Raw genomic sequence first — 22,390 nt, 5'->3', positions numbered from 1 at the left:
AATAGCGTACCTGCTTGGTAAAATATGAAAATGGCGGCTCTCTGTAGTGAGTTTGGGGACCTGGCACAAATAAAGAAACAACTAATATCGGTGATATCGCTTTGTAAAGAACGAGGACTTTTACACAGCGCGAAGTGGTGAGACCGACAGGGATTCATGTTCCTCTGAATGCCCGTCTTTTATCTGTGTTGGCTCAATAATGAACTAAAGTCAAGCATTAACGCCAAGTTACCTGTTAGCCACGTTAGCTCTGCTCATTACAAGTCTCATTTTGACTCCAAATTAAAACCTTGGATATCTGTTAACTCAATGCATTACTTCTATGACAGGTTATATTCATCCTGAACGTATTCATTACATTAATACGCAGTTCGTAAGGTGTGTAATATTGTTAATTGCTGTCGATCAGCAAATATAAACTGGACAATATTTCTGTGCTGTTTGTTTGATGAAAGAAGAAGAAAAACAAAAATCCCACTTTACTGTAATAAGTGTCAGTGTCACAGTTATGTCACGTGATTCCTGTGTTTACATTTTAGGGCTTCTGAATTGGCATTTGCTTTGGACCCTCTTCCCAAAGATGAATTACCCCCATCAGCTCCTTTTACAGAGGTTTGTACGCTGTCAGCTTCTTCCAGCTCTTCATTGAAGCTGTATGATGTTTTGAATTGAGTGAAATAGTGACACCTATTAATTTATGTTGTTGTTTTTTTTATTTTTTTTATGGCTGTGTCATGTGAAAGTATGTTATACATCATACCAACGGGCTCCAGCGGGTCCCACTGACTCTAACTTTAATCAGGTTTATCTGTCAAAAGGACAATCATTTCCTGAAAAAGCTGGTAACTGTCGTTTTTAGTCAAAGTTACTCAAATAGAAATGAATGAGTTTTTGTTGGGGACCTACTTTTTTCAGTCAGAAAATTGGTGCGCGAGCAAATCTTTACAGGATGTTGTATTATCTCCTAAAAAATAAACTACAACGCCCACGTTCATTGTGATGTAGTAACTAGTCAGTTAATACAATGAAAGTGGCTTTATAATTATCTTTTTTTTAATTTTTTTTTTTCCAGTGATCCCATGACTCAATAAAGATGATTCAGATGACTTATTTTTCATTGTCTGTCCCAAATACAGGAAGATGCACAAGATCTGGATGCACTCACACTGGCCAAATCATACTTTGACTTGAAAGAGTATGACCGCGCTGCTTACTTTCTGAAAGGCTGCCGCAGTCAAAAGGCTTATTTCCTCTATATGTATTCTCGTTATCTGGTAAGATTCTGTAGATGTTGGGCTTGGCCAACATCATTTGATCCTTTCATTTAATTCATGACGCTATTCATTCACGATTATTTTTATGAGTGAAACATTTTGAAAAGTGTCCTTGTTCATCTTTAGTCAGGCGAGAAGAAGAAGGATGACGAGACCGTGGACAGCCTGGGTGAGGACTTGTCTGTTTGGAGCAATAAAAGAGAACCGAGAGGATGTTTTCAGCCTTTATCGCTGAACGTTTTGTATTTTTCTGTGTGGCTTCAGGTCCTCTGGAGAAGGGTCAGGTGCGCAATGAAGCTTTGCGAGAACTAAGGGTTGAACTCAGTAAGAAGCACACGGCAGGAGAGTTGGACGGCTTCACCCTCTATCTGTAAAAGCTTTCCCTCCAAAATATATAATCCTTTGTGACATTATGCAGCGGAGTAGGGTGGATCTCTCATCCACTGCGTCTTATTTGTGTGTGAAAACACAGGTACGGTGTGGTTCTACGGAAGCTGGATCTGTTGAAGGAGGCCGTGGACGTGTTTGTGGAGGCAATTCATGCACTTCCTCTTCACTGGGGAGCGTGGCTGGAGCTCAGTAACCTTGTCACCAATATTGAAATGGTAAAAACCCTGTACTTACATGTATCTCGCATGCATGTGTATCCCAGAGGATTATTGGTGCTCATGAATGCGAATTATGATAGTTATTGTATTTCTGGAAAGGCTTATGTTTTATCACTTTTAAACGTAACTCTACGGGATTTTAAGATGTTTGTCATTTAGTTGGTCAAATGCCCGATCTCTAGACGTGAATGAAAGTGAAATACATCCTCCTTTGGCCCACGCTACATCTTTCTAACAAGTGTCATGAAAATTGGGTCAATCCTTTTTCCGTAATTTAGCGGACAAACAAACTGCACTGAAAACATAACCTTCTTGGTGAAGGTAGAAATAAACATCTTCATATTTGGTCACTGTCGAGCCTGAAGTGATTCGATCCATCTCTTCCTCTGTCCCCTCAGCTAAAGTCACTGTCCCTGCCAGACTGCTGGATTAAAGACTTCTTCATGGCCCACATGTACACAGAGATGCAGATGATCAAAGAAGCGCTGCAAAAATACCAGAACCTCATTGAAGCCGGCTTCTCTAAGAGCACCTACATCATCTCACAAATTGCTGTGGCCTACCACAACATAAGAGGTTCATTTTCTACTTTTTTCAAATGGGCTTCTGAATGTCTGAAAAATGTTAAGTGAGCAGATTAAAGTCTCACGGCACTCATTTATTTCAGATATTGACCAAGCTTTGGCTCTGTTCAATGAGTTGAGGGACCAGGATCCGTATCGCATCGACAACATGGATACATTTTCTAATCTCCTATATGTCAAAGTAAGTTCACCACCTGTAATATGACACCGCCGAAGATCTAAAGCATACGAGCCGACACACAACAGGGATGAAGACGGGGTTATTTTTCGTAGACCGATTTCTGAATTACGTGAAGAGTTCACAGCAGAGGACTGAAGTAAAAACTAATGTAGAAAAGAGTTGACATTTTATGGAAATAACATTGCAAAAGCCAGTACTGAATGTATTTTTGATTGTGTTGCTGATGGAAACACTTTCTGCTACAGAGCATGAAACCTGAGTTGAGCTACTTGGCTCACAACCTGGTGGAGATCGACAAGTACCGAGTGGAGACGTGCTGTGTTATCGGTAAGCATTGAGCCAATCAGATCAAACGCCACTGTTTATAACAACACAGTGTTTCCTGCCGTTTTTAAATCGGAGGTCAGTGATTAGTTGAAAACATTTCATGCAGAAGCGGTAATATTATTTCAATAATTGATTGTTTTAACTGTTAAAATATAGAATATTTAGAGCTTCACCACTGCTTCTACATTAGACTGTTCATATTTTCTCTATTTTAAAAGAAAATGAATGAATAAATACAATTTCATCATTGTGCTTTTGTTGTCCTGCTAATGAGTTTGAAATCTGGAAATACCTGATGCTCATTTATATATATATATATTTTTTTTTTATTAATCCACATGTAAATCTAAATGATTAATTCAAAACAAAACGGACGTTGAATTTAAATTAAACCTGTCATCCGTGTCTTCTATCAGCTTGTTGTCCTCTTTACTGAGGGCCAGAGTCTTGAGATGTCCCGGCAAAACCCAATCTTTCTTGCATATTTGCCAATTAGTAATTTGTCTCATCCACAGGTAACTATTACAGCTTACGCTCTCAGCATGAGAAAGCAGCTCTCTACTTCCAACGAGCCCTCAAACTGAACCCTCGCTGTCTCGGTGCCTGGACCCTCATGGGCCACGAGTACATGGAAATGAAGAACACTTCCGCCGCCATCCAGGCCTACAGGTCAGACCGCATGAATACTGAATAACATGTTTTTTTTTATTTTTATTTGCAGAGATTCAAACCAGCTGTAATGGTATTGTGAACATTGCTTTCCTGTTTTTCAATCAGGCACGCCATTGAAGTGAACAAGCGTGACTACCGTGCCTGGTACGGTCTGGGTCAGACATACGAGATCCTCAAGATGCCCTTTTACTGTTTGTACTATTATCGAAAGGCTCACCAGCTCAGGTTTGGACTTTGACCTATAAAAGACATTTTATGTCGGCGTTTTAGAGAATGAAAATGATTTGGAAACTAAATGTGTTAAAATATGTCATGGTTATTTATATTAATTTCTTTCTAGACCCAATGACTCACGCATGTTGGTTGCACTGGGTGAAAGCTACGAAAAACTGTCACAGCAAGTCGAAGCCAAGAAGGTACACGCCTGGTTTCTGTCCTAAATTCATTGAGGTTTCCAGCTCCATTTTGTATTATATCATGACATCTTTTTTTGTGTGCAGTGTTACTGGAGGGCGTACTCTGTCGGGGATGTAGAAAAGATGGCTCTACTTAAACTGGCAAAGTAAGTGTTTATCACTTCATCCTTAAGTTGAACAACTGAAGAAAACCTAAAAAAAAAACAAAAAAAACACATGGGATGTTTCCAGTTGATGCTCTGAATGAATGAAGCTCACAAAGAATATCCACCAAGAAAGGCTTAAAGTGAATTGTTTGCCTTTGACAGGCTCCATGAGCAGCTGAATGAGTCGGATGATGCGGCACAGTGCTACATGCTTTACATTCAAGACATTTTCTCTTGTGGGGTAAGCAATTTAAAGGGAACAGATTTTTTTTTTTTTTTTACATCTCTGTCCTCGCAGTGAAAAGCTGTATTTCCTGATTTGGCCTTTAGTCATATTAATTAAGTGAAATCTTAACTCTATACTATTATACTTCACCCTTTCAACTTTGTTGCAGACTAAATTTGTTATGCTTGGTGTGACCGAGCCCAACTGGGCTGATCACATGAATGTCGACGCAACATATTATCAATCATAAATAGGTGTCCTGCTCACATACTGTATGCCATCAATTGCATTTGAATGGAAGAAATCTATTTTTATTTTAATTTTTACTGCGACCTCGTCCTGTCAGGAACAACTGGAGCACGCCGAGGTGAGCACAGCCCTTCGGTACCTGGGTCAGTACTATTTCAAGAACAAGCTCTACGATGAGGCGTCACTCTGCGCTCAGCGCTGTTGCGACTACAATGATGTAAGTGTTCCCTGCGTGATCCGAGCACCCTGTTCTCATTACCGCAGGAGAGTCGGCAGTAGTACTAACTGATGTTCACTCTGTAGGCGCGCGAAGAAGGAAAGGCTCTGTTGCGGCAGATCTCGCAGGTCAGAGATCAGATCGAAACGCCATCAGCTGATCTGTTCGCTCCGCTCTCGAACAACAACACTCCAGTGAGGAGGGTGTCTCCTCTGAACCTCATCTCCTTCACACCCTGACGTTCATTCTCCATTTCACTGGCCTTAAGATGGACAATTTATGTATCCAGTGACATGAGACCGCTCTGGAGGAGGGAGGGGACAGGCGGACATCGCCTAAAGACAGTGTTTGAAAGGATTTACATGAAAATAAATTGCATTTGTTTGTAAAGTTTGCAATCTGGATCATTTACGTCCACAATAGGACAAGTTCCATTGAAAATGTGAAAGCTATCAAAGCTCTTGCAATAAATGTTGGTAGCAGTCAGTCTAATTTGCATGCTGCAGTCCAGCATTAGATTTGACAAATTTCAGTGAACCAACAATTTTTTTTTAAATAAAGTTTTTAATACACATGCAGTTTTTGTATAGCTCAATCCTCGATCAATAGTGTAAAAAAAAAAAAGCACTAATAAACATGCTTAAACTCAAAGAGGGGACACCTTGACCACACACACACACCCACCCACAACATATAGAACACAAACACGTTTTGACTTGCAGTCACAAGCCGTGCCTCATCAAGACAAGGCTGAATATATGTAAATAGTTGAAATAAAGCATATTAGCCTTGCGAAGAGTGTCTTTGCATTTTTTTTTTTTTATCCCACGTACAGGACACGAACAAACTACAGTAAATAAAATATATTTGACAGTAGTTTTAAAAAGTGTACTTCAACTACTCTAAGAAATGTTTTCAGAGATTTTATGAACAGCAGAGGCACAGAAGGTTGATTTTTTTTTTACACACACATGCACTATTGTAGTCTTTAAGCTGTTCGAAGCTTTACTGCAACTCTTAAAGCATGAACTGTTTTACTGGCATGGATAACAACTGTATTTGGCATAGCAGTGGGTTAACTGTATAAAACAGTATAAAAAAAAATACTATAAAGTTACCGGCATATATAATTGTTGTTTTTGCATAATATCAGAAGGTACCTCCTAAAGGGCTCAGAACTTCCCCCTGAGATGACGAGGGGTGAGCACAGGGCTGGGAGGTGGAGACTGCTGGCGAGACCGCAGGATCCTGGAGTAGGGGGTGAGCTTTGCTTCCTCGGCAGCCCCCATGTTGTATTTACGTGTCGGGGTGCATGTCGGGAACAGAGACTGGAAAAAGGGCCGTTTTTGAGGGGGACGGTTTTCAGTGTCACTCGGTGTGGTGGCCCCACAGCCCCGCTTATTGCAGGACCCCGGTGTGGTGGAGGCGGCGAAGCCTGAGGGGAGCAGCTGGGAGTGGGCGGCCTGCATCTGGGTCACGGTCTCCGTTTTGTGCCTCAAGTCAGCTTTGACCAGCATCAGGCCATTCTGGAGCTCCGTCAGGATGTGTTCCTGAGAAGAAGTCAGTCGAGAGGGTTAGACAAGACCACAGCGAGAGGGGGTGGGTGGGTGTGGGGGGATGGATAAAGAGGAGAGGGGCGGGGTTACGTCACAGAAAGTGAGGCAAAATTCAACTGCTGAACATGCAGTCATCACCTGGTGCAGAGGTTAGGACTAGATTTAGTTTAAAAGCTGGCTGTGCATCGAGAATGTTAGAAAGAGAGTAAAGGGAGAGAAAAAGAGTATTTTTAAAAAATGAGAATTGCACGTATAACAGATGATTCTTTAAAAATACAAATAATTACAGCTTCTCAACATAGCACCACAATCAGCATCAAAACAAAAAGAGATATAATTACTTTTCATCTGAGCTGCTGTTACTTTATGTGTGGAAACGATTGCTTTAAATCATGGATTCCACCGAGCACATCTGTCACGTCGCACCTGCGACACCGGTTTGTTCCGGCCTCCGTGAGGCTTCATACTCCATCAGGAGTGCTTCAGAAGCAAAGCATTTTGTCGACTTCCTGATTTAGTCATTTTTCCTTGATCGTTGTGGCTCTAATGTAGGAAACTAGGCTACGCTCTTAAGTTTCTTTTTTTTGGTCTATTTTGTCTGGATTTTCCTACTTTGTTGCTCGGTAACTTACAGGCAAAGTTTGCCGTGTTTCAGCTAAAAAGAAAATTCATCTTCATAATTATTTCATAACTATATTTCACATACAGTTCCTGTTAACAAAAGAAGAACACATTTCTGGTCCGACCTAAAGGACCTGGGGTAGATTGACAGGGTTCTCTATGCTGTTCTTGTTTGTGGCGTCCTGCTCAGATGATCTACTTTGTGCAGCTTCTGCCAAAAATAGACTACATGCCTATTATTAGCAGAGCAGAGCTGCAGCACCTCTGGTGAAATTACAAGCTTTGTCTTGAACAGCCACGATCAGCGTGGAAACTGGAAGGTGACACAGCCGGCTCCAGTGGAATCCAGCCTTTATTTGAATGTTTGTAGATGTCAAATTTCAGAACAGCAGTGCAAGCACCCTTTTGAGTGATTTTAGAGAAAGGCTCGGTTTACAAATGACTATAAATTCCATACTATCATACAATGCATATATGAGGTTGTACCTGTTTGGCTAGTGTCTTGTATGCATCTGTTACTGTGTGGCGCAGCCGTTCCGCTCCCGTGTTGCGACAGCAGGCTCTTTCACCAGACTTCAAGCCCATACCTAAATGCTGCAAATCCAGGCGCAGCTGACGCAGGTTCTGTAGAAAAAGAGTGCGAATTTTAGTCTCCCCCAGGGTGAAGAGGCTCACATGCAGTTATGGTGAAACAGTTACTGACCCGTTGACCTTCCTCCAGCTTGTGATCAGCAGCACTGGTGAGGGAGCCGTTAGTACCCCGCACATCTACCTGCATCTTCAACTTCATCAGCTCTGCACAGAAAAGCAGAACAAGGCAGTCAACTACTGTTAAAAAATCCTCATGGTAACACATAACCAGAGCAAACGTCCAGTCAGACTACCTTGAGTTTTGGTGAGCAGCTCAGCGCGGCACTGGTCGAGTTCAACGCGCACTCTGCCGAGTTCATTCTGAGAAGTGAGGCGCTGAGAACGTCGAGGCGCCTTGGTGTCTCCCGGCGGAGCCGTCATGGGGGCCGCTTCACCTTGCTTCTTTTTTCCCTCAAGGGCAGCAGACAAAGCTTCAATATCCTCATCGCGCTCCTAAGAAAAAAGGATCAAAAGATACTTGGTGAAAATTCATAGAATATAAATTCTATTAAAACTGCAAGCGGGCCCTCGCGTGTGCGCCCGTTGGGGAGCCACATGCGGCCGCGGAGTTTACCACGCCTGTTACATGTGCAAAGTTATGTGAGGTTTGGATCACCCCTTGACCCTAAACATCCACTTCTTGGTGTCACTGCAAAACATCAAACTTTGCTGCATTGCCATGGCAACGCCCTTTGACAAAAACACAAGGGCTTCTTAATATATCATCATCAATGTTTTAAGGCTATTCTGACACGATGTGATGTCGATGTGATCAACCACTTCACAGAAGGACACGGGTTTGACTTCACTCTCCACTTTCAAGGCCATCCTCAATTCCCTTTTCTCTTTCAGGTACACCTTTTTCACACTTTCTGCCTTATAGACAAGTTCCTCATTTACACTTTTGGCCTCTTCAGCAATTCTTTCGAACATTTTCAGCTCTGCCATTAATGACTGGATCCTTTGTTTCTGTTTTTTTGATGTTACAGTTGCAATGACACTTTGGGACCTTCTCTGATTTGTGTTTGTAGTTGTTGTTTCTTAACTATAATTTTTTTTTTTTTTTCAGCCTTTCTAACTTCAGGTTACCTGTTCCATAAATGTACTCAACTTTTGGTGGAGGGTCCTTGACAAGCACTTCCTGTTTCATTGCCTCTTCCAGCTCAACCTTAACGTTGTCACATTTTTCCTTTTCTTTAAGCATATCATCATGTTTGGCCTTGTAATTTTTTGCCTTGGATTCCTCAAGGTCTTTTTCTTTTTTACATTTCTCCAACTCCTGTTCTAGCACAAGTATTTTCTTCGTTAACTCTTCCCTCTGCCCGCCTGGTCATGTCTAGCTCTCTGTTCTTGTCTTTCAATTAAACACATTGCTTTTGATGGTCGAACAACTGGTTGATTTTCATTTCGCTGCGTTTTATATCATTAATAACTTCTCATTCTAAAGGTGTTAAGATTACACAAAATTTCAGGACAGTCTGTCAAATTCTGTAGTCGGAGTTCGATAAAGTGTAACATGCCGAAATTCACCACTTAATTCAAAATGGTTGACTTCCTGTTGAGTTGAGGTCATCGTGGCAGGAGACTGTTTTGTAGACTTGGGTATGATACACATGTCCACTGAGTTTCGTGCATGTAGATGAAAGTACCTACGGGGCTGGACTTTCGGGGGCGCTAGCAGGTCATTTGGCTACACCATGCGCGAAACCACTAAAATACGTAATTTTTCGCCAGTGTGCCAAGATTCATGAGTTTTTTAGTACGTTAAAGCTGCCAAAAAGGCAACTGTTGCAAGAGAAAAAGCAGAAAAAGAATAAGAATTCCTTGCATTATAATTGGGCCTTCGCACCACTCGCTGCTCGGGCTCCAATTACAATGTGGATACTGACAGCATTTGGGATAGGTCTTCTTTTTTTTTTTTTTAAACTTAACTCTAGACCTCTGGGACAGACAGTGCCTAAAGTATCACACTCTGCTGATCACTGACTGACCTTCAGCTCCTGCATGTAGAACTTCTTCAGATTTTTCTGCAGGTTAGTGATCTTGTCTTCGTACCTCTCTTCGATCAGAGCCCTCTCAGTCTCCAAGGTCTGGCTACAGGGTGAGAAGACGTCACAATTTAGCATCTATATTCAGCATTTTATTTCAGCATAATCCAGCATTTTGTTATTTTAGTGAAAGGGGACCTTTTCTTTCTCCTTTGTTTTCATAAAGAACAGCCAAATGAATAAGAATAATATGATCGTCTCAAGTTACTATTAATAGACCAGTGCTAGTAAGTTCAATTATGAGGGCACTACTGCAGTTTTGTTTCAAAAGGTATCTTAAAAACTCGAAACTAGCAGTTTGATTTGAACTAAGCTCACCCACCTGAAATCATCTTGCATCCCAGAGATGATCTGCATCATCTCAGAGACGACCTGCTCTCTCACGTTTGCCTCAAGAACTTCTTTCTCTTCCCTCTGCCGCTGCAACTCTCTCTTCAAGACATCGATGGCCTGCAGCAAAGACTAAATAAAGCACAGTCTGTTGTTAGAACAATGAACTCATGCCACCTTTTGAATTCACTTTCAAATTCTTGTAAGAAAAAAAAGTGCTTTCAAACTTTTTACCTTTAAGTGTTTGTTTTTTTAATATTTTGTTATATAGTATATATGTTTTGTAAAATAGTTATAAAAGTGTTTCTGGGGATGTCAACAGCAAATATTTAGCTTTCAAATACGAGACGGGGAACTTTACCACTGTATCTAACATGGTGATATCTCCATCTTCGACATCACTTTCATCCTCTTCCTCCTCCAACACGGTGCTTTCATTTCCATTCGCTGTCGGCTCACGGAGCAGAGACAGGATGTAGGCCACTCTGGTCTTTGTGGATGGGCCATGGACCAGCTGAAATGGTAGACGGCATATTTTATTTCTCTTTTCCCTCGATGTGGAACTAAACTAGCCACTTTTAAATGTAGTTAGATGTAGAAGAGTGTCTCCTACTTGGGTAGCAATGGCAGAGAATTTGAGGGCCTGGAGGTTCTCGTCATAGATGGAGGCACATGGATTGATGTTGACCACCATGCTGGAGGTTCCTCGCCCACAGAAGAAGCCCTGAAGGACCCGAGTCAGTTTACTGTCCCTGAAGGGCACCACTTGAGGAGGTCGTGACCTGAGGATTTATTAGAAAACTTACATGAATTCTCTTCTTGACAGAGCTTGGTACTCATCTTAGAATAAACAAATGATATTTTTTGGCTGTTTAACACATATAGTTGCTAGTTTATAGAAAGTGCTATCACTAAACTTGCTTGGATATGAAACAATATTGTAATTATTGCAGAAGTTAGCATTAAAATAATTTAGAGAGGAACTGAGCATAAAAAGGTCATTCTTGACTTTGTAAAACAAAAAACCAGAGGATCTATTTCGTTTTTTTCTATTTGACTACATCATCACATCCAAATTTGAAGATGTACTTGTTGTTCTGGTTGAGCCTCAGTGCAGTAATACAGCGGCCCAGTGTCAAAAGGGAGGTGTTGATGTTGCTGGCCTCCTTCATCCTCTCTCCGTTCTGCTGCTCTTTACAGCGTTCAGAGCCAGCCAGGTCACACACAGTCAGTCTGCAAAGGAGACAGTCAAAGCCTTGTGTTGGTATTTTTACAAACTTAATTCAATTAAACAAAACCAAAGTTGACATTCAGAGTAGGTAACAATCAGAAGACTTACTCGCTGATGTGCGTGGCCTGGCCTGAAACTGCCTCTGGGTGGACGTGCAGGACTCGGATGGAGAAGATGCTGTGGCTAAAAGAAGGTGCGAAATGAATGAGTAGAGACTTAGTAAGTGCGCTTCAAACAAATGTGTCAAAACAAATCAAACCAGGGTTTCTTTAAAGGCAATAGTTCAAGGAGCTCCTACCTGCGGCTGGAGTTCTGGTTGAGATGAGTGCTGGCGAAGCTTTGGTTACGACGTCCAGCCCGCAGAATCCTCCAGGCTTCCTCAGCACTGCGTACCTGGATCCAGGTGAGGTCTGATGGACCAAGCAGGAAGTTTCAAAGAATGATAATCTTGCAACAAGAAAATGTGTTTTATGTTCAACTGTGTGGATTTTGAAGGATCCATGTGAATATAATAACAAATCTAACCAAAGCAAACAGTGTTAAACCATCATGTTGCAATGGTTCTTCTAATATGGTTGTGATGTTGCACTCACACTTAAACAGATTGTAAAAAGACTGCAGAAGTTCAGATAAAAAAATACAAAAAAGCAGTTTCTCATTTTTGAACATCATTTCCTGCTCAGTGAAGTGTAACACACCTCAGATGAGAGGCTGTATAATGGAGCTGCATGGGGTTCAAACTGATGTGAAACACAGCAATTGAACAGTTAAATGTAGTAGAAACATTGTGAGTGTGAATGCCTGAGAATTACCTTTCACATAGGGGTTGCCCAGCTTGTCGTCACTAAGCCGCAGCGTGACTCTTTTTTGGGGCCGCAGGGAAGGAGAAGCATCCAGCAGGTCGTACAGGAACTCATTGTAGATCTCGTAGAAGGACACCCAGATGGAAAACTGCACCCCTTCCTCCAGGTCGTCCCCTCCACTGCGAGAAAGGCTGTCTGGCTCCAGACAAACGCTGTCAGTGTCTGCAGAGAGAGGGGAAATCAATGAAGGACGTTTTCTTTAAAGCCAGTAATGATTTTAATGGAATAAAAGCAGGAATCTAAACTGAACCCTGCTATCATCACATTAAAAGTTACACAAGAGTATGAACACGGCTGTATGGATACTACAAATAGAATTTAATTTGTTGTGTTTGCACTAGTAAAAAAAAGCAACCATGTAGTCATTTTGCATGGTAATGCACCATTCACTCATCATACTGCATCTAGCATTCTTCCTAACAACATGTGGTGTGTTTAGCCAGGAGCTTATTAAATAGTTGGGTGTCTCCATTTAGAATATACGCTTCACTTCTCACCTTCAAGCTGGGTGGCAATGTTACTTGTAGAGGACAGACCTCCAACGCCACTGTCCCAGATCGTTGTGGTACCACTTCGACCAGAAGCCAGATTCTCATCCTGTAACACACAAGAAGAGTTTGTCAGTCCAGATATTTGTAATTCCTTTAAGACCTTCAAAACTAGTTTTTCTGTTTACCTCTTTGAGTAGAGAACTTCTGCGAATTTCCTCCACCCTGACCTCGCTGGGGTCCAGTTGCCTCACATCCTGATACATGACGGGCTTCAGGTCCAAGCTGCCATAGAGACGGCCCTGCAGTTTGCTGAACATAGACACTAAAGCTCGGGGCAGTAGGCCTGCATCTCGACCACTGCCTGCGGGTCAGAGTTTCACATTTATGGTTTACATTTTAGGCTTCGAACGGCCTCTGTAACATTAAATACTTGATCAACACACACACTTCACAAAGCTGCAAACAAACACGTCAATCAAATCCTTGCTGATGTGTCAAAGTGTCATCATGTATAAGAGAAAAATCTTACCCTGAATGGTGTAAGTCTTTCCAGAATTGGTGACACCATAAGTGTAGAGGAGCCTGTTTTCTCCTCGAAGCACATCTTTAACCATCATCTTCATTGTGTTCTCATAAAACTGCTGCTGTGTCGTCTCCGGACCAAAAATCTATAAAAGATGAGTAACGAAAAAACATTTTTACGAGGCTCCATGTTTTGAAATTAGAAATTGCTGCAACGTTATCTTCATTTCTTATTGTCACTGATTCTATAAACACACATCCTCCCATATATACCAGCAATATTTCCAGTGCCATTAAAAAAAACTACTTTTTTGAGGTGTTATTTACCTCATTCTGCCAACACCAGAATTTGTTTTTTTTAATCTTAAAGTCCAACATGTTTTCAGGCTGGCAGGTACTTATGTTTAAGTACAGCAGGTGAACAAATGACCTTCATACCTTGGAGAAACTGAACTTGTGAATGCTCTGGGTGATGCCCCTCTCTGCTGTCCTCATGTTCTGAGAGTCCTTTGGAGCTTTGAGCAGTAGAGTTCCGTCATCTTGCACAGCCACGCAATCCTAAAAGGAAAGTGAACCTTCAGCACCAGAGTACCGGTGTAGTAAACGCAATAAATGCTCACATCTAGAAAAGAAAACACCCACTGGAAAGGCTGATGGTTTTAATGTTGGCTTCACTGTCTTACCTGTTCTTCTCCCCTGCCTCTCTCCAGGTCAGTAAGTTGCCGGATGCGCAGAAACACCTTCACTCGCTCAGTGGTCCCTTCCTCACAGCTTCCAGGTTTCACCAATGCTTTCTACAAGCATTCGGAAAAAAAAAAAAAAAGTAATCTGCTGATGCTGACATGGAAGAATTTAGAGATCTATCAAACCACTCGCCAGCCAATAAATGGGAGGTAGAAGACAACACAACACTGGTTTGCATTGAACATGTTTTGTTACACCTTACCGATGTGTTATGAGGAACCTCACTGTGTATAATGAAAACGGCACAGGATACATTGCAACACAAAAAGTGCACACTCCCTTTGACTCTCACCGGGGCAGAAACGGATGGCCGGGTGTCCAGGCCGGGGGAAATAACGGAGATCTCTGGTAGACGTGGTCTGGACGGACCTCCGTGTTCTGCTGCAGTAGACTCAAATACACCCATTTCCTCATCCTCATCGGAGGGGCATCCAGGAGATAACAAAGACAGCGCCATGCTTACCTGTTAGAGAGAAGACAAGTCCTCATGAGTATGCGGTGACTATAAGTACGTAGTATTCACAAACATATTTCAAACGTGACTGAGACAGAGAAAATGCATGTAGAGACCTTTAAATGTCACTTTGCATAATGAACTCAAAATGGGAAAGTATAAAGACATTACATTTTAGAGAGTCAGAGTTTTGGGGTCTGACACTTGGCAGCAGTGCAGGTTTGGGGAGTTGCCCAGCTGATCGCACAGGTACATAATAGCGCCACTCCCGTTTGAATGGTGATCCGACACAACAAGAGTTAAAGGTGCCAGGAAGACAAGTAGAAACCGGTTCAGCCACACATAATCCACCTCCCCATTAAAGGTTTTACCATACAAAGTCTTGCGAAAGACAAAACTATAAGAAAACACGGAAAATACAAGATATTGATTGGACCTGCTGCAACAGGCGCATTGGTGCAGAGGAACTATTTTATCGAGATCAATAACACGAGGGAACTATACACACGTTTCTATTTGCACTACGCTTCTCCGGTGTTTAGTTTCTGTTGCAGAAATGACACTTTTATAAATGAGTAGACAGTACGCCGTCACAATTTTATTATCCTATTGATTTTTCAGTATTAAATAATGACTTGTGTTAAGTTGAGGGACGTTAAACCTGAAACGCGACGCTGGCAGTTTGTGCAAAGTGCTTCACAGTGGATAAAAAAACAACAACATTTATATTCGTTTAGTGAACATGTGTTACAGGTTTGTATCATTGAAATATCTGATGACCTACCTCAAACAAAGGTGAATTCAACTCGCCTCGAGTGTCAAAGTGCGATGCGCGCCTGGTTTCCGCTAAGTGTTGTCGGTAGATCACCGAAACCAAAGTCCTTCACTAAACTAGACCGGTGCGACCGTGTATGTCCCGGAACAATCCCAGTTACCTGTAACTGAACCAATGCGTCTCGGTTTTGAAACGCTGCGTTCAGTTTTTGAACAATGCGCTTTTCCCCGAGAGCGAGTCGCCGATTGGTTAAGGTTCACAGCTGTCTGCCCTCTGATTGGCTAACACGGTCTCACAGGGTGCGCTGTGTAAACTGTGCCTACTTTAACAAGGACGGCTTTCATGCGTTCCGTCACGTCACGTGTTGTAAATATTTTCTTCATAAAAGTATCAGAGTATAGAACCACAGACAGACAGACAGACAGACAGACAGAAAGAAAGAAAGACAGACAGACAGAAAGAAAGAAAGAAAGAAAATGTAAAATAACTATTTTAACTGTGTCCCATGTACGCCTACAGGAAAAGCAGGGAACTTAAACATATACACTGCTCCAAAAAATAAAGGGAACACTTAAACAACACAATGTAACTCCAAGTCAATCACACTTCTGGGAAATCAACCTGTCCAGTTAGGACGCAACACTGATTGTGAATCAATTTCACCTGCTGTTGTGCAAATGGAACAGACAACAGGTGGAAATGAGAGACAATTATCAAGACAACCCTTATAAAGGAACAGTTCTGCAGGTGGTGACCACAGACCATTTCTCTGTCTTCATCCTTTCGGGCTGATTTTTGGTCACTTTTGCATTTTGCCAGTGTCCTCACCATTAGAGGTAGCATGAGGTGTCTACAACCCACAGAAGTTGCTCAGGTAGTGCAGCTCATCCAGGATGGCACATCAACGCACGCTGTGGAAAGAAGGTTTACTGTCTGTCAGCACAGTGTCAAGAGCACGAAGGAGATGCCAGGAGACAGGCCGGGAGACGTGGAGGGGGCCGTAGGAGGACAACAACCCAGCAGCAGGACCGCTATCTGCTCCTTTGTGCAAGGAGGAACAGGAGGAGCACTGCCAGAGCCCTACAAAATGACCTCCAGCAGGCCACTAATGTGCATGTTTCTGCTCAAACTGTCATAAACAGACTCCATCCAGAATCCAATCCAGCACATCTGGGACATCGTGTCTCATTCCGTCCACCAACGCCACGTCGCACCACAGACTGTCCAGGAGTGGACTGATGCTTTGATCCAGGTCTGGGAGGAGATCCCTCAGGAGAACATCCGTCGTCTCATCAGGAGCATGCCCAGGCGTTGCAGGGAGTGATACAGGCATGTGGAGGCCACACACACTACTGAGCCTCATTTTGACTTGTCTTGAGGAATTTCCACAGAAGTTGGATCAGCCTGTGATCTGATTTTTCTACTTTTATTTTGAGTATGATTCTGAATCCAGACCTCCATGGGATAATCATTTTGATTCCCATTGATCATTCTTATGTTATTTTGTTCTCAACACATTCCACTGTGTAATGAATAAAGATTTTCAACTGGAATATTTCATTCATTGAGATCTAGGTTGTGTTGTTTAAGTGTTCCCTTTATTTTTTTTGAGCAGTGTGTAATTTTTTGACCAATTGTCATATATTGATTATGGAATATTTAATTACAACATCCATATTTATTTAACTCAAGATGTTGAATTATGTCTTTTGGAACTCAGACCAAGTCCTGACTATATGAGCTACTTAAAAAGTTATTTACCACCAAACATTGCTCTTTGAAAAATCTTAAACAGCCTGGACTGGGATGTGTCGGCATCTCAAACTAAACAGTTAAATGACAGCAGAAAATTGCATGAAGCCTCATGGGTGCTGTTAGCATGATTTATCTGTACAATTACAGTCCACTGCAACATTTTGATTGAAAAAGTCAGAGGTTGTGATTAAGAGCTTTTTTTTATCTTTGTGAATTCATAAAACAAATACTTTTGTGAGTCATGCACATTGATCAAAGTTTATTGAAATTAAAACATTGGGCTTTGAACATTTTTTCACTAAATCCACCATGTCACATTATTTACCCATTAAAATCATGTCCAGGTTCAATGTTTGGCTCCATAGTGGTGGTGATGTTTTGAACACTGACTTGATCGGGTGAATTCCCAAGCCTTTGCTTCTGCACACTGTGCCGAACACCATAACCAAAGTAGATGGCTAGACCTGTTTGAAATAAAAAAGTTACCCATGGTCATATGGATATGGTCATATTATTAGATGCTTTTGCACATTTAATAGAAATTTGAATTTTGCAGTGATATTCTTCCCATACCTACTATCATCCACAATGCATAGCGGACCCAGGTGTCTGATCCGAGTTGAACCATAAGATAGATATTGACAAAGGTGCTAAAAACAGGAAGCAATGGCACAAAAGGAACCTGTGGACATGAAAGAGTAGACACCTCACGACAATCAAAATCAAAGCATAGAAAAAATATTTAACTTCCATGTTAAGGACTTTATAGCTGCACAATACTGGATAATATATATATGTATACATAAAATAAAAGTAAAAGTAAATGTATATATATATATATATATATATATATATATAGTGAATAATTTGTTAATATTATGTACAATGCACTTAAGATGCATGTATCATACCATGAAAGCAGCTTCGATTGTGCTCTGCGGTTGTCGCCATATGACCATGGTAACAAAGACCAGCGTCAGTGTGATCACAAAGGCACAAAGTATACTCCACCACTGAAGGGCCTTTAGGAATTCCATAGTCCCAGTTATGAAGGCGCTTAGGATGGCAATCGTAAAGACTGTGAAGAATTAATAATGTAAGTTCCAATAATCATTAAGAATGACATCTGTATACATCCTAATATTGAAGGATGATGTGAAGAAGATAACTTACCCATGGAAACAGTTAAAAGAGTAACATTGTTTGATGTCCGCATGGTGGCTCGGGACGGAGGACTTAACATTCCACTAACTGTAAAGGGTTCTGCTTTGCTTAAACTTGAGCCCTCACCGGGGCCAGGTTCGTACCTGTAAAAGTGTGGACATAAATAAATATATCCAAGCACTGGATTCATATAATATTTATTCCTATTGATAGAGCTGTGACTTAAATAGCGTGTTTCCCGGTTTATATTCAATTCCAACACACATTAGGCCAATGTTATCTGATTTCGTGATCTTTTGTAATTATCCACCATATATTAAAGTGAAAAAAACATGGCTTCTTAATGTGGAAACTGCTCTTTTTCAGCAAGCTGTTCTAATATGAATTTATCAAAGTGTATGACTAGCTCATTAACCAACATTTGGATGATCGCACAAAGAAAATTTCCCTTTTGCTATATAATCTCCACAACTTTAAATCATGTCCTAATTGTTCTTTCAGGCATTGTTGCTCATGTAAAAACCAGTCCGGGGTTCTTAAAACTGTCCAGCCACTATTCAATTTCATACACCAAGGTCCATTTGGAACTGTACACAACACAGACAGTTTATGATAACGTACAAATACTATCGGGCACTATTTTGATGTGCTTCATAAGACAAGTAATACATGCCTTTTTAATGGAAAATATTACCAGACATACTAGAATCTAAAGCTAAGGTAACAGATGGGGGAATAAGTGCTGAGATACACATAAACAACAGCATTTTCCTTTTTGTTCACAATTTTACACACAGGTGCTTCATAGCCCTGCCAGATTTTTCTATAGCCATCATCTATGTTTGTTTTATCCTGAACAAGGTCACAGCCTGCCCCAGCTGACTTTGTGTGAAGGTGGGGTTTTCTATAACACTAGCACCATTCAAAAAGATTAGCTTTTTCACAAACAATACATAACAACTATTGAGAATGGATTGGTAATGTCATAGGTACATAATTTATGATGATTCATACCTTAATATTAGAATACATATGGCAACTAGTGTGTAGGCAAAGAGAGTTCCAATGGACATCATGTCAACCAGCGCCTTCAGGTCTAAAAATAATGCCATGATAGCTGCGAAAACATAATTTACATAAACTTTCATTACTTTCTCTACCAATCATTTCAATGAATAACATTTATTCAGTGGGGATGTTGACACTGTTGTTAAAGTCCCAAGTAAAAAATAGTATGCTCTCCAGTAATTCTGCATCAATTATCATTTCAATATAGTGCGTGTTGGCAGCCTTAATTCTGATATGGAGTGACATAAAACAGAACCAAAATAGGAACCAAATAAATCATGCTTACAAAATTCAGTTTAAAGACATTATTATCACTTTTAGTCATAGTTTTACCTGCTACAGCCCCTGCAACCATTGTAGCTATGACAGGATTTTGTCTGTCGCTCATTTTACTGAGAGGGCTGAAGAGCAGTCCATCCCTGGCCATGGCAAAGAGAACACGGGGCATCGGGAACATGCATCCCAGTAGGCTGCAGGGAAAAGCGTGAATAACTAATCAATAACCATTTAGTTATACATATTTACATCTGTTTTAATCTGTAGCAGTGATTCCAATGATTTTATGGATGGTACTAATCAGATTAAAATACAAATGAGCCATTCCAGAAATTTAAAATTAAAGTAAATCAAAGTACAATGAACTAATTCTGTTCTGATTGGCAGACTTGAATTGGGTTTGTACATGGCACACTATGTTTCATACCTTGTTGACAGCGCACAGAGGGATCCCATAGCCACTACATACTTTACAGCGTCCCAACCGATGTACATGAAGGCCATAGGAAGCGGGCTCTGAACGTTGAGCAAATAGTACGGCATCATAAGAGTCAGGGCAGCAGACACACCAAAATAAGCCATGAAGCAGATGAGGAGGGACGCCACTATCCCGATAGGGATCGACTTCTGAGGATTCTGTACTTCTTCTCCTAAAGAAAAAAACATTTTATTGTAGTGCAGTGTGTTTCATAGTTTACTGCTCCCATGGGTAATCTTTTAGTCTTTCATTGTACAGGACACTGTAAATCATTAATGAATGTTTAAAAGGTCTTTGTCTATGTGGAGATAAGTTTGTCTTGATATTTATTATTGGTATGAACACAATCAGAAGTGAATCTGATCTTTTTTTTTCACTCACCTTCTGCAAAGGGTCATTATCACTGGCTCTGACTCATGCAACAAGAAAATTGTCTTGCTCACCTGTTGTCGCAATGCAGTCAAATCCAACAAACGCATAAAAGCAAGTGGCTGCTCCGGCTAATGTTCCCTCAAAGCCAAAAGGAAAAAATCCCCCTTTGCCATATTTGCTGGTTTCATTCAAAGATGTAAAGTTTCTGTACAAATAACACATGTTGTTGTTTTGGTCAGTCAAGCAGCTTGAATAATATAAATACAACCAAAAAAAAGAAAATAAATAGTCCATACTCATACCCATTTAGAAAAGTAGCTTCATCGATGTACCAGTTGTTAATGTCCCCCTTTATGAAGCCAGTGGAGATAACAAACAGCAACACCATGACGTTAAGTACTGTGAAAACCTTATTTATAATGGCCGACTCTTTAGCACCAAATGCAAGAACCCCTAGAAAAAAAATACACAGAAAACATAAAGTTAAGCATGGCTATGGAAAATCACATCAAGTATGGAAAAATATTCAGTATTCATGGAAAATATATTCAAAAGTTTGAAAGATCATCACTTATTATGTTTCATTCCTTCATTTTTAAAACATAAATTATACTAATACAATCGCTTACATTTTGTAAAAGGTAATAGAGGTTTAGATTTAGATTGTAAAACTTGCCTGCCAAGAGCATTATGAGGCCAGCTGCAAAGAAGTCTGGGTAGGAAGCCAATCCAGGTAAAGTCATCGGAGCCAGTTTGCCCAGAAAGGTGGCAATGCCATTTCCAATGAGATCATCAAAGGTGCCACTCCATGCTTTGGCAACACTTGAAGCCCCTTAAAAACACAAAGGGATACAACAGGTTTACCTACATTTTAGGTAAACAGTGAGGTCAGTGATGTTACAAGCAAACATAAAAACTGTAAACAAAATGACAAATGATAATATTTCCCAACCAGTCTCTTTATTCTAGGCTTACACAGTTTACACAGAAACCTGACGTATTTACAAAGACCTTCCAAGATTACATCACCCATCACATCCAGTGCATGCATTCAGTGGAGAATTATTGTTACCTATGACATAAGACAGCAACAGGTTCCAGCCAGTGATAAAAGCCCATATCTCCCCCACAGTCACATAGGTGTAGAGATAGGCAGAGCCAGTTTTGGGAACACGAGCTCCAAATTCAGCATAACAGAGTCCTGCAAAGACGGAGGCCGTGGCTGCTATCAGGAAGCAGATTACGATACTCGGCCCGGCCACAGCCTTGGCCACTTCTCCTGACAGCACGTACACGCCAGCTCCCAGCGTGCTGCCAACCCCAAGAGCCACCAGGTCGATGGTGGTCAGGCACCGCCGAAAGGTGGACACCTCGCATTCAGGCTCCAGAGGCTTCCTACGCGTCAGGGTCTGCAGGTACTGCAGCATCTTTGCTCCAGACATCTATCGATCAAGACATTTTGTGTTAAATCAGAGGATTGTTTAAGGCAAAGCCACACAAAAATGCAAAGTTGAAAACAAGTTGACACAAAAATGAGGTACAGTGTATAAACCTTTTCACATCAAGTTTCACGATAAAAATAACTAGAGACAAAAACCTTTTCAAATCAAAGGAAGAAAAATTCTTAATACAAAGTCTATAATGTTGATAATAGTTCCAAGAGTCCAATGTCCCCATTTGAAACATTAAACCCAAATCAATAGTTTATTATCTTAATCTTTTTTAATTTACTTATGAGTTTATTTCATTAATATCATTATTCATCATAAATTATTCCTGTTACAAAGTTTTGTTGCCGCACATATTCCCACATAATTTTAAACAAAAAATACTGTTGAAGAATGTAAGCAACAATTTTTCGTTATATTTGTCAGGCTTTTTTTAAATTTTTTATTCTTGTGATAATTTCATATGTCATAGGCTATTTACTGTAATGGACCCTTGTGAATGATCAGAAAGAAATTAAAACTGATTGGAGCTGTATTACAATACATTTATTATTTTACTGTATTGTTTGTCATTAGTCCGATAATTATATTTATTTATTTATATTTTACTTTAAAACGACGGATATCTGTTGAAAAAATTACTCAGAGGCTTGGTTCAAAATCA

The 22,390-nt window shown here is 40.7% G+C and overlaps 3 protein-coding genes across 3 annotated transcripts; 1 reads left to right on the top strand and 2 right to left on the bottom strand.

Annotated features, from left to right (window-relative positions):
- Positions 1 to 24: 24 nt before the first annotated feature.
- cdc23 (CDC23 (cell division cycle 23, yeast, homolog)) lies at positions 25 to 5,667 on the top strand. The gene is made up of 16 exons (XM_069146510.1): positions 25 to 137; positions 540 to 612; positions 1,137 to 1,274; positions 1,401 to 1,443; positions 1,539 to 1,644; positions 1,747 to 1,879; positions 2,281 to 2,458; positions 2,550 to 2,647; positions 2,893 to 2,974; positions 3,490 to 3,643; positions 3,752 to 3,871; positions 3,987 to 4,062; positions 4,147 to 4,208; positions 4,371 to 4,449; positions 4,781 to 4,900; positions 4,987 to 5,667. The coding sequence occupies exons 1-16, from the start codon at positions 25 to 27 to the stop codon at positions 5,137 to 5,139; spliced, it is 1,728 nt and encodes a 575-aa protein (XP_069002611.1). The 3' UTR covers positions 5,140 to 5,667.
- Positions 5,668 to 5,789: 122 nt separating this feature from the next.
- On the bottom strand, positions 5,790 to 15,296 carry kif20a (kinesin family member 20A). The gene is made up of 19 exons (XM_069146509.1): positions 15,175 to 15,296; positions 14,229 to 14,399; positions 13,876 to 13,986; positions 13,631 to 13,750; positions 13,200 to 13,338; positions 12,856 to 13,031; positions 12,677 to 12,776; positions 12,129 to 12,341; positions 11,615 to 11,726; positions 11,425 to 11,499; positions 11,175 to 11,318; positions 10,699 to 10,867; positions 10,447 to 10,599; positions 10,078 to 10,217; positions 9,699 to 9,801; positions 7,962 to 8,160; positions 7,781 to 7,872; positions 7,564 to 7,701; positions 5,790 to 6,450 (listed from the first exon to the last, which is right to left on the bottom strand). The coding sequence occupies exons 2-19, from the start codon at positions 14,391 to 14,393 to the stop codon at positions 6,073 to 6,075; spliced, it is 2,727 nt and encodes a 908-aa protein (XP_069002610.1). The 5' UTR covers positions 14,394 to 14,399; positions 15,175 to 15,296; the 3' UTR covers positions 5,790 to 6,072.
- On the bottom strand, positions 14,565 to 21,720 carry LOC138196010 (cationic amino acid transporter 2). Its single transcript, XM_069145667.1, has 10 exons — positions 21,351 to 21,720; positions 20,955 to 21,110; positions 20,611 to 20,731; positions 20,350 to 20,456; positions 19,856 to 20,078; positions 19,486 to 19,622; positions 19,099 to 19,201; positions 18,094 to 18,227; positions 17,246 to 17,384; positions 14,565 to 14,787 (listed from the first exon to the last, which is right to left on the bottom strand). The coding sequence occupies exons 1-10, from the start codon at positions 21,718 to 21,720 to the stop codon at positions 14,565 to 14,567; spliced, it is 1,713 nt and encodes a 570-aa protein (XP_069001768.1).
- Between the last annotated feature and the right edge of the window lie 670 nt (positions 21,721 to 22,390).

The sequence above is a fragment of the Embiotoca jacksoni genome, unplaced genomic scaffold (assembly GCF_022577435.1).
Source record: "Embiotoca jacksoni isolate LCO1_2020_lvr unplaced genomic scaffold, fEmbJac1.0.p SCAF_13, whole genome shotgun sequence".
In the NCBI taxonomy this organism is placed as follows: Eukaryota; Metazoa; Chordata; class Actinopteri; family Embiotocidae; genus Embiotoca; species Embiotoca jacksoni.
This window is presented reverse-complemented; position numbering and strand designations above follow the sequence as displayed.

Bases quoted from the DNA above. Each gene is read 5' to 3' on its own strand.
- cdc23 (XM_069146510.1), top strand. From the start codon at position 25: ATGAAAATGGCGGCTCTCTGTAGTGAGTTTGGGGACCTGGCACAAATA. The intron at 138-539 runs GTGAGACCGACA...TTTACATTTTAG, and splicing joins CTTTTACACAGCGCGAAGTG to GGCTTCTGAATTGGCATTTG. The intron at 3,872-3,986 runs GTTTGGACTTTG...ATTTCTTTCTAG, and splicing joins CGAAAGGCTCACCAGCTCAG to ACCCAATGACTCACGCATGT.
- kif20a (XM_069146509.1), bottom strand. From the start codon at position 14,393: ATGGCGCTGTCTTTGTTATCTCCTGGATGCCCCTCCGATGAGGATGAG. The intron at 11,727-12,128 runs GTAATTCTCAGG...TTGGTCCATCAG, and splicing joins GGGCAACCCCTATGTGAAAG to ACCTCACCTGGATCCAGGTA. The intron at 10,868-11,174 runs GTACATCTTCAA...ATAAATCCTCAG, and splicing joins AGGCTCAACCAGAACAACAA to GTCACGACCTCCTCAAGTGG.
- LOC138196010 (XM_069145667.1), bottom strand. From the start codon at position 21,720: ATGTCTGGAGCAAAGATGCTGCAGTACCTGCAGACCCTGACGCGTAGG. The intron at 21,111-21,350 runs GTAACAATAATT...TGTGTTTTTAAG, and splicing joins GTTGCTGTCTTATGTCATAG to GGGCTTCAAGTGTTGCCAAA. The intron at 20,732-20,954 runs GCAAGTTTTACA...TTTTTTTTCTAG, and splicing joins CCTCATAATGCTCTTGGCAG to GGGTTCTTGCATTTGGTGCT.